Genomic DNA, 11,409 nt, shown 5'->3' with positions numbered 1-11,409 from the left:
AGTAGAAAAACTGGATTTTGGTTATAGGGGCGATTTTCAACTTTTAAATGCTGGAGTTTTTCTCAATTATGAAAATTTTATAAATTCTATCATGTTAAAACATTGCTAAAAACCAAAAGTCTGGTAAAATAATTTTTTGTTTTGATATACATAAAATTATTTTCATTCAGGCGATTTTAACAGCATTCGCGCACTTAAAAATAAGTTTGACCGGAGCATAACTTTGTCATTACAACTTAGATTTAAGTAATCTTAGACTTGTTAGAAAACTGGTTTTATATTATAACTGATACAAAAAGTCTCATGTAAATAATATCATTTGACCAGTCAAACTTGTTATAGAACCAGAGCATTTCTCTAAATTTTGATTTTTTATAACTTAATATGACTTTAATGTTAATTTTTTATAATTTAATATGACTAAATGTTGATTTTTAATGACTTGATGTTGCTTAATGTTGATTTTTTATGATACAAGGTATATATAGCTTACTAAATAATGTTAGAAAATAGGAAAAAAAAAAACAATTGGTCGCCTTGTTCGCCTCAAGGCGTGCGCCTTCTCGCCTAAGAGCTTAGACAACCCTCCACCGCCTTGGTTCGCCTTGGCGCCATGCCAACTATGTTTAGGACACTTACTGTTGAAGTAACCTTTCTCGCCACAATTGCAACAAACAATTCTCTTCAACCAATCATTTCCTCTGACAACTTCCGCTTTCATTCTTCCACTATATGTAATTTAGGCTTATTTTCTTCGATACGTGGTGGAGGTCTATAAACTAAAGGAGTCTGGTGCATATTCTTCCAATAACTAGATTTATCTTCAGTTTTCTTGGCATTTTTGATATTTGGGCTCTACCTTAAACAAGAAGGTGAGATAGATGATGATGTTTCCCACAGAATTAAAGTCGGATGGATGAAATGAAGAGGTGCGTCTGGAGTGTTATGTGATCGACGGATTCCTCTAAAGCTTAAGGGGAAATTCTACAGGACTGTTATAAGACCAGCTATGATGTATGGTGCAGAATGTTGGGTAATCAAGAAGCGTAATATAGATAAGTTGAATGTGGTGGAGATGAGGATGTTGAGATGGATGTGCGGCAAATCCTTGAGAGATAGAATAAGAAATGAACAGGTTAGAACCAATCTAGGAATTGCCCCAATTCAAGATAAGCTCAGAGAATGTCAATTACAATGGTTTAGGCATGTACAAAGGAGGCCTTTGGATGCCCCAGTACGGAGGAGTGACCAGATGTAGATGGATGGAATTAAAAGGGCTAGGGGCAGGCCAAAAATGACCATTGATGAGTTGGTAAGAAGAGACATTCCAAAGTTAGTTAGCCAACTCTAGTCAGATGTCAGTACTTAGCCCATTGATTTATCTCATAATATGTTGGTCTGTCTTTTGAAGTTGGCACCTTAAAGATAATTTGTGGAACTCTATCGTGTAGGTATCCACATCCTTGTCATCTTGCTGCAAATAAGCAACTTATGAAATAATACCATCTCATAATTAGGGGGAATAGGTTTTTCATTCAAAATCTGCTTCATGACCTCCCTATTAATAACGTGTCCAAGTCACTTGATAAGCCTTGAACGTTGTACATCATCCCACCTTGACCATGCATACTTGGTAAACTTGGTGATGATGAGTTAACACTTCTCGTTTGGAAAGGATTTATAAGCAAAGATCCTTTCAACTTTGGTAAGCCAATCAAGAAAATCCTTGGGTCCCTTTTCACCATTGAACCTTGGAACTCCCAACCTTAATGCCATAGTCCTTGTTGGAAAATTGCCGTGTGACATCCTAATATAAGATTAGGTCACAAGTGATCTAATCCTAGGTAGGATCTTTAGTCAATTCAGGAAAAATAAGATAGTATGACAGATAATATGAACAAAACAGAAAATAAGAGAATAAAGGGAAGAATGGGGGTAGGGGAATAGGTTGGGTCGAGCATCCCACTCTTCCCTAAGGCATCTCACCCTACTGCATCCCGCAGCATAACAATATAAGCCATTTTTTTCTTAATAAATTCGTTTTTAATATTGTAACCGCTTACAAACTTATATAGAAGACTTAAAACTGACTCAACATTAAAAATGAAAAGCCTATCCTAATCGTTAACTAATTGGGAAACCTAAACTGACTAGGAAATCGAAATAACAAAGGAAATAGACTCAAAATGGGACTTTAACTAAACTAATGAATTAAATCACGTTTTTCTACTTTCTATCCATATTTTAGGCCCATTAAAGTGACCCATTATAAGGAAACCCATGGGATCAAAGGCACAACACATACATAATCCAACTAAGACTTATTTGCAATAAAATAAGCCCATTAAGTGACATATCTACATCAATTCGCCCTTTCTTAAAAAAATTCGTCCTCGAATTTTGTAGAGTGTGAGGGTGATTATAGGATGGTGCACATCCCTCTTCAAGCTGTAGAAAAATTCAGGCAGCTCTTTGATCATAAGGATGTAGTCTATAATGTGAAGAGCTCGATCTTCAAGATACTTTAATGGAATGACGAACTCCACGTGCGCAGCTTCAACAACCTCAAATGTATCCATGGGATCATCCACATATACGCCTTCAACCACTGTGTTCTTGACCTCCATAACTTCAATCTCAAGCTCCCTAGGATCTTCTTCTTGGCTGTTCACAGTCATCACAGATGTTGAAGCATCATTTTCCTTGGGTTTGATCTCCTTATCCACAATTGTGACTGTTGCTTTCGACTTCATCCACATGAATACCACTAATAGGAACATCAATGACCAACTCTTTCTCGATACTAGCAATCTTGTGACATGTGGGTGGCTTTTGGAAATTTGGTGGAGGGAAGTACATTCTTCGTTCATTCTTAGATAGGTACATGCCTGGCAACTCGTACTCCATCTAGTCTCAAGTTCTAGGCTCACGACCTTGAGCTTGAAGTTGCCTTTCAAGGATTCTCCATTGCATTCGAACACAATCACTTATCTGGGAACAAACGTATTGAAGTCGTGCCTCTATTAGGTTGTAGGAATTTAAGTAAACGTACAATTTTTTTACCCAATCAAGGATCACGTATGAAGAAAGCTTTTCACGAAATTCACATGGCTCCATCTTTGGTCTGGCTAGGCTTTGATACCAAATAATGTAAGATTGGGTCACAAGTGATTTAATCCCAGGTAGGATCTTTAGTCAATTCAATAAAAATAAGATAGTATGACAGATAGTATGAACAAAATAGAAAATAAGAAAATAAAGGGAAGAATGGGGGTAGGGGAATAGGTTGGATCAAGTATCTCACTCTTCCCTAGGGCATCTCACTCAATTGCATCCCACAGCGCAACATCATAAGCCATCTTTTTTTTTTTCATTAATAAATTCGTTTTCAATATTGTAGCCCCTTACAAATTTATATAGAAGACTTAAAACTGACTCAAACACTAAAAAGGAAAGGGCTAACCCAATCCTTAACTGATTGGGAAACCTAAACTGACTAGGAACTGAAATAACAAAGGAAATAGACTCAAAACAAGACTCTAATTAAACGAATGAATTAAATCTTGTTTTTCTACTTTTTGCTCATATTTTAGGCCCATTAAAGTGGCCCATTACAAAGGAAACCCATGGGATCAAAAGCCCAACACATACATAACCCAACCCAAGGCTTATTTGCAATAAAATAAGCTTATTAAGTGACTTATCTGCATCACGTCCTTGAGGTATAGCTAGATCAAGTTGTTGTCTCTGAGGCACATCTTCGATTTGTAAGGTACGAAACTATGGAGTTGGTGTAAATGGTCCTGCTTCATCTCGCTTTTCGAACCTCTACATGCAGGCAAGAATCTCAGTGAGAACATTGAGTCTCTTTCATGAACTTGTCATATTTTGCCTCACTACTCTCAAACCTAGCCTCAGTCTTTTCAGCCAATTAATGATATAATGTATGTGACTCATAATTTGTGATGTGACCTATCATGGTGAGTAATTGCCAAAAATTCGGTTGTGATACTAATTGGTGGTGGGTCAGATAGGATAAGGGAAAGAATCTCTGAGATGAGTCTCAGAGTTGCAGGGGAGAGAGGGAATCATACAAGAAGGGGGGAGAAGAAGATTGCACTATCAATTTGGGTGCACTACTAGCCAAATTGGACCCATCTCCGTCTGGATACCAAAATGGGTTTGGATTGGTCCAAGTTAGTGCACCTGCCTCACCAACTGAGTTTGTTGACAACAATGACAACATTCATAACACATTGCTCAACATTCTTCCTGTCACAGGTCGCAAAATATTTGCCGAAGAAGTAGAAGTGGAGTCCCAATCCCTAGGAAAATACCTTCCTCCCTTTATTTTATGCTGTAAATTATAGCCAAATTGGGATTTAAAGATGTGCACCAAAATTTAGAATAAAGCAGGTATGAATATCCAAAAGATGGGGAAAATATTATACAGATTGGAGGAACAGTATATTATTTTGTCAATCTTTGGGGAGTCTTGACTTTAGATTATAAAATAATGGAACTTGGCAATGATTTATTTCTAATATATTTCCGAATGAGATTTTTTGAAAATTTGAAGGACAAATTGTTTCCTTTAGATGGATGAGTGATTGGATCCCACTAATTGCAAATTGCATGTATTGTGCAAACAGTATGTACAATCCATGCTTGCTGCTTATTCTAAAGTTGCTTGATGTTGATGGCAGTAGATGTGTATGCAACACTGCAAAGTTGTGTAAAAAATTTCCTGTGTAAATTTTTGGCTTATTTATTTCTGCAAATCTCTTTCAGCCTTTTGCTTGATTGGTGATATTTATAATCACTATCGATGTTGATTACTCTCTTGTCTCAACTGATGATGAAGTAATGGCTTGGTCATAAGATGACAGGTACTATGACAACCCGGAGCATTTAAAGGAATTGGGTGGTATAGATATTGGAAAATATGTGGCCAGTTCTATTGTGGTTTTCAATCTTGATACAAAGCAAGTTAAGTGGACAACACCATTGGATCTTAGTATTGAGGCTGGTGACTTCCGTGCGCTCATATTGTCTTCTCCCACTGTGGTCGATTTGGATGGGGATGGGAATTTGGACATTCTTGTTGGAACTTCCTTTGGCTTGTTTTATGTTCTGGATCATCATGGTAATTTCCGGTACTGCATACTTTTTCTCAGTCTATATTATTGTACGTTTGAAGGTGAAGGGTCATGCGGTACTTTAGTTTCATTACTAAGATTGAAATAAGGTCGAGACTTACTGTTATATAATACATTATACATCTTTAATTGATCGTCATTGTTCTCCCCATGGTTCCAGTCCACCATTGCTTCATACAGTAATAGAGGTGATCGATTAAAACTTACATGTTGAACTTTGCTTCGTCTATTCAGAATGGTATGATATTGTAGAAATTTGTGATATTTTTTTGAAATAAAATTTGGGTACATTGTGGAAACTGTAGGAAATATGTTGCTGCCAAGCTGCTTTGGTGCCAATATTTGATATGATGCCTTAAGGTCCTACTAAGCCACTGAACACCATGCTTGTGTACCAAAAAAATAGAAAATAAAGTTAGACACTTTGTTATTAATATAGTCATTTCAAATGAGAAAAGGTAATTGATGCAGTAGCTCTGTCATGGCTGGACCGGCATGACCTGATCTGGAAACCCAGACTGAGGCAAAACCGAACCTAACCAGGGTTTTGGTCCAATAAGGGCTGTGTAAGCTACGCTAGTGCCTCCATGTGTCTATCTCTCTCATCCCTTCTATGAATGACATATCTACCTTATTGTGGGAGGAGAGAGATAGACACAGGGAGGCACTAGCGTACACGCTGCTCATCCAGACTGGGAACTCAATCCCTTATTTTATTTTGGAGAGAGAGTATGTAGGAGTTGTTTAAGTTTCCTAGTTTGTATAGTTTCCTTGTTTAACTTTACTTCATGTTTGTATGATTTCTTTTATTTATATGCTTGTAATCCAACGATTTAGACAAAATTGGATGGTGCAATTGATGCAGTTAAGGGTGTCCAATCAGGCCTTAGAATACTTTTTTTTGGCCCATAGTTGGATTCTATGGGCCTTGGGCGCCTTGGGCTTGTTATTTTAAGCTGCTTTTTTTTTTTTTTTTGTATATATATTAATTGTAATGAGCCTCTTTATGTGCCCTAAAACTCAGATTTAAGGGGCTACACGGGATTAATTATATGGATAAGATTGTGTTGGTCCCATGTGTTATTAAGTAGTTACGTTAGTTTAATCTAGAAGAGTCCTTTTAAGTAGTGTTTAAGTTAGTTTAGGATGGTTAAGAGTTATTAGTGGATCACCATCCTCATTCTTGATACCTTTCAATTTCTAACACCATTGTGTTTTATTATGATTTTTCAATTTCTATTTTTATTTGTCGGGTTTTCCTCCTTGAATGTGCATAGGGGAAATGTTTCTCACTGGTTTCTAGATATTTGTTATGGAAGTGCACAAAGTTATTATCACACACATGAAAGGGAAGCATTTTCTTTAATGCATCTTTTTCTTGTAGCAAATGCGTGTTCAATATACTTGTTTATTTTTTAAGAGGGGAAGATTCTTGTGACCTACCATTGGAATGCTTGCTTAGTTTAGTTCCTGCTTCATACAATGTTTGGATGATGGTGAAACAAGCAACCAAATTTTCTAATTTGCTTTTTTGTGTGTTTTTTGTGTGGTTTCATTTGGGAACCTGAAACATCATTTAATATCAAAGCTTGCTAACTACCAATGATCCAATAATGTGTCTATTTAGCAACCGCGAAGAGAATGTTATACAAGGCACTAGTGAATAATATGAACAGGATTGATGTGCTAGAATATGTCATCTTTGTAGATGAAGCTAATGTTAGATTTCATTTATTGAGCTTTGTTTTGATTTTAAGGAGTGGTTTGATCCCTGACACTGGTAAGATTCATTCAGGTAAGGTAAGAGAAAAGTTTCCTCTTCAGATGGCTGAAATTCAGGGATCTGTAGTCGCTGCAGATATCAATGATGATGGAAAGATTGAACTGGTGACAACTGATACACATGGAAATGTTGCTGCGTGGACGACACAGGGGGAAGAAATTTGGGAAGTGCATCTGAAGTCTCTCATTCCACAGGTTAATCCTTTTATCACCTTCTTCTCTTTGTTAAGCAATATGTTTTATATCAAGTGAGATTGGATGACCATCAACAAGATAGTGCATTTTCAGGATCAATTCAAGCCGTAAGTTAGATAAATCGTGCATTTTCAGGATCAATTCAAGCCGTAAGTTAGATAAATCTTCAACAGTGCAATATATATGCACGAGTCAATGAAAAAGAAATACTACAATAGGAGGAACAGTCTGATAAAGCAGGGAAAATGACAGTCCAACAGTCAGAATGAACTTCTAACGAATAAGTAGAAGGGTGTCAGATTCCTGGTGCCTCTTTGATCATCAGACCCTTTTTTGTTCTTGAAGAATACAATTTCTGCTAGGAAAACCCTATAAACCCAGTTAATCATGTTCGCCGTCCACATAAGATAGGAGACTAATATAATTCCCTTTCGCATCAATTTCGTTGATTTGACAAAGAGCTACTTCCAAGAATCACTCACTCTCTTTCCAATGAAATGGCAGATCTCCATGGATTACCAAACAATCATGGTCTACTCATTGCTCATCTGCTATGGTTTTGATAGATATCTGGCTCCTCTTGAACGATATGTTTAGAGCAAATCTGATGTAGGGATTCCTAGGTGACTAGGTTTCCTACAAGATTAACTAGGTAGGGTAAACTCAAGGGACTTAGGTTGGACAGGATAAGGGAAACTCAGCAAACAAGATTGACATGCAAAATAAAGTGAGATTAATGAGCAATGTAACAATGAGCAATAATAGTCTAAGAAGAAAAACACATAAACTCACTTAAGCGTCAAAGGGGAATATGGGGTAGGGAACATAGCAGCAAGCAAAGTTAGGTTCTAACACTAGCCTTATTAAGCACCAAAGATAAATAAGAATTCCATGTTATATGTTCTAAAATCAGTCATGCTTGTAATAAAGAAAATCAGCAACGTCTAAGGCACAGTGGGCAAAATAAAGGTCAAACAGTGGGCTAAAAGGGGGGGGTCTAATGGAAGAGGATGAAACAAATAATAAGGGAACAATGGGGGGATGGAAGGGTTCAGTTCACTACTTACCTGCTGCCCAAGTCTGAGGAGTAAAGAAGAAGATGACTCTTCCAAGGATGAAAAAAACTTGCTGTCCACGCTGTTGTTGATGAAAAAAATCCATTGGGTGTTTCAGCAGTTCCTCGTTAATTGAAGGAGAGACCAGCAGCCTCAACCCAGGTGGGGTTTTCTCGATGGAGGTAATCTCCAATGACTGTGAACAGTGGCTGCAATGCAATAGGGCAGCAGCAACAGAGAAAACAGAAAAAAAAAGAGAGAGATGAAAGTCGAGAAAAGGGAGGGGGAAAGTCGAGAAAGAGAGGAAGAATATGGGAGAGAAAGTCGTGAGATAGAGGGGAGGCGAGAAAGTACAGAAACCGAGAATGAGAGACGAGAGAGAAGATCGAGAGAGAGAGGGGCGACAGTTTCTTGTCTTTCAAAAAATAATTTTCGTTAACTCCATTCTTGGCCATTTGCCTTACACTTAAATAAGAAACTAATTGCTAACAAAAAAAAAAAAGGAATCCTAGTCAATTAAAAGAACTAATTGCTAACAAAAATAAGTTCTAGTCAATATAGGTCTTTCTAAAGACCAATAGAAATAAAACAAGTAACTTCCTAATTTGTTTCAAACTAAAATAAAACATGATTCTAAAAGATAAACTACTAAATAAAACAAAATCAGATCTGTGGGGGCCACATAGATTGGCCAATGGGGGAGGAGAGACGAATCGACCAGTGCTGGGAAAGGCTGGTTCGATCCTCTCTCCTTCCTTCTTCTTTCTTGTTTCTTCTAATCTTCCGGCCACAAAGATGGATCGTGTGGTTGGGCCTTCTTCTTCTTTCGGCTGTACACCTTGATGTCCCCATCAAAATCAGTTGACTCTTTTTTTTTCCCTGGTACAGACTCAGAGATATTTGGTAAATGATGATATTCATGTCTTTTTTGTCTCAATCAGGGCCCAACAATCGGTGATGTTGATGGGGATGGTCGCACAGATGTTGTGGTTCCAACAATATCGGGGAATATTTATGTTCTGAGTGGCAAGGATGGTTCTCTTGTCCGTCCTTACCCTTATCGTACTCATGGAAGAGTAATGAGTCAAGTTCTTCTGGTTGATCTAAGTAAACAGGGGGAGAAACAGAAGGGGCTCACTATGATTACAACATCATTTGATGGCTATCTGTACCTAATTGATGGACCCACATCATGTGCAGATGTTGTCGATATTGGCGAGACTTCGTAAGATTTACTTGCAGCGTGGTGCTATAATTGTTCTTTTATTTTTGTGGAAATGGACCATTTTATAAAATATTCCAGCTGTGGTTATGCTTTACGCTATCATTTATTTTCAAAACATTTTCTAATATGAAATTTTTTCTTGCAACAGATATAGTATGGTCTTGGCGGAAAATGTTGATGGCGGAGATGATCTTGATCTCATTGTTACTACCATGAATGGAAACGTCTTCTGCTTTTCTACTCCTGTTCCACATCACCCCCTCAAGGCAGGTTTAATGTTAACATGAAATTGTTTGGTTCTCTGGGCAGATATATTTTTACCTTGTTTAATTTTGTTATATATGTTATTTTTTTTCAGGCATGGAGATCACCTTACCAGGGAAGGAACAACTTCGCAAACCGATACAACCGTGAAGGGATCTATGTTTTGCCTCCGTCAAGAGCTTTCCGTGATGAGGAAGGTAAGAACTTCTGGATGGAGATTGAGATTGTTGACAGATACAGATTTCCATCAGGGTCTCAAGCACCTTATAACGTCACTGTAAGCCCTCTTCTGTACACCTTCTCAGATATATTGGGAGTTTTCTTATATGTAACTGAATAACTGATACTTGTTCGTAACTTGTCATGAATTGAAGACTACTTTATTTGTTCCGGGGAACTATCAAGGAGACAGGCGGATAACAAGTAATCAGGTCTTCGATCGCCCAGGAAAATATCGAATAAAGCTTCCTGCAGTAGCTGTACGGACTACAGGGACTGTTTTGGTGGAGATGGTTGACAAGAATAAACTCTATTTCTCAGATGAATTCTCCCTCACCTTCCATATGCATTACTACAAACTACTGAAATGGCTTCTGGTTCTTCCAATGCTTGGGATGTTTGGCGTGCTGGTCATCCTTCGTCCACAGGAAGCGATGCCATTGCCTTCATTCTCTCGGAATACTGACTTGTGATGATTCACCTTCATCTGACACTCAGTCGGGGGTTCTGAGTCCTTGGGCTCTAAAGATGTCACCCTGGTGAAATGCCTGGACCATGCGCTCTGGACTTTCCAAATCCACCAGTACAGATCTCCTGGCAGAGTTGAACGGATTCAAATTCATCTGCATCTAATACTGGAAGGGTGTTAATCTGATATTGTCTAGGAATTGCTAAGGTGGAAAGTAGGAAAAAATTATATGATTTGATCCCAGAATTATTTGCTTCCATTGCGCGTACTTCCCTACGACCCACCCCCTCGCTTACTGCGAAATATTTGCAAATTGAGAGTATGGCTATATTTATTTCGGGAATTTTCTGGCCTTGGTTTTCTTGATAAGGAAGATCCAATGGGACAGGTTTCTGTATCACCTCATTCTAATTCGAGATTGGAATATAAGATATCATAAGCTCCTGACAGGTAACATGTTAGATTGGCCAACTCAGCAAAAAGAAAAAAAGGCAGCAGGTTATTAAATAAAACTTATTTAAGGGGAATCCTTTATTCAGGTTATTAGCTATATGATGATAGTTATTGGTGTCACAAGATGGATCTAAGCTCTCCATTTTTAGGGTTTTTTATATTGAGGGTCTGAACCTTCTTTTTTTTTCTGGTAAACGAATCTATTCAAAATTGGGAGGCCACAATGAAAAAACAAAAACAAGGGGTCAATTTGACATGTGACTAGTCTAAATTATGTCCTCTTTATTCAACTATGATAATAAAATGTCATTTTGTCCATGTGGCATAAGAGGCGTCTTGTAATTTCCTGATTGAATAATAATATTTTGCCACAGATGATATAAATCAAACATGTTAAGATAAGATTTTTAACCCAACAATACCGAATTTTGATGGATCTATAGACTCTAGGAGACTGAAATGGCACTTCAAGAACCCTCTCTGTTCATCAAACAATACCAATCTTGGAAAACGATGTACGAAGAAATACAAGAAACGAAGTTCTTGAAGACATCGTGACCATCACAGTGGCAATTCTTACCGACCTAC

General features: G+C 37.7%; 1 protein-coding gene across 1 annotated transcript; it reads left to right on the top strand.

Moving 5' to 3' along the window:
- Positions 1-4,602: 4,602 nt before the first annotated feature.
- LOC122086313 (protein DEFECTIVE IN EXINE FORMATION 1) lies at positions 4,603-10,817 on the top strand. The gene is made up of 7 exons (XM_042655077.1): positions 4,603-4,735; positions 4,883-5,146; positions 6,955-7,136; positions 9,133-9,416; positions 9,565-9,682; positions 9,775-9,957; positions 10,055-10,817. The coding sequence occupies exons 1-7, from the start codon at positions 4,603-4,605 to the stop codon at positions 10,370-10,372; spliced, it is 1,482 nt and encodes a 493-aa protein (XP_042511011.1). The 3' UTR covers positions 10,373-10,817.
- The last annotated feature ends 592 nt before the right edge of the window (positions 10,818-11,409 follow it).

The sequence above is a fragment of the Macadamia integrifolia genome, chromosome 8 (genome assembly GCF_013358625.1).
Source record: "Macadamia integrifolia cultivar HAES 741 chromosome 8, SCU_Mint_v3, whole genome shotgun sequence".
In the NCBI taxonomy this organism is placed as follows: Eukaryota; Viridiplantae; Streptophyta; class Magnoliopsida; order Proteales; family Proteaceae; genus Macadamia; species Macadamia integrifolia.
Note: the sequence above shows the minus strand (reverse complement) of the source record. Positions and strands in the feature narration are given on the sequence as shown.

Excerpts from the sequence above, each read along its gene's own strand:
- LOC122086313 (XM_042655077.1), top strand. The coding sequence starts at position 4,603 with ATGAGTGATTGGATCCCACTAATTGCAAATTGCATGTATTGTGCAAAC. Across the intron at positions 5,147-6,954 it reads TTATGTTCTGGATCATCATG|GTAAGGTAAGAGAAAAGTTT; the intron begins GTAATTTCCGGT and ends AGATTCATTCAG. Across the intron at positions 9,417-9,564 it reads GTCGATATTGGCGAGACTTC|ATATAGTATGGTCTTGGCGG; the intron begins GTAAGATTTACT and ends TTCTTGCAACAG.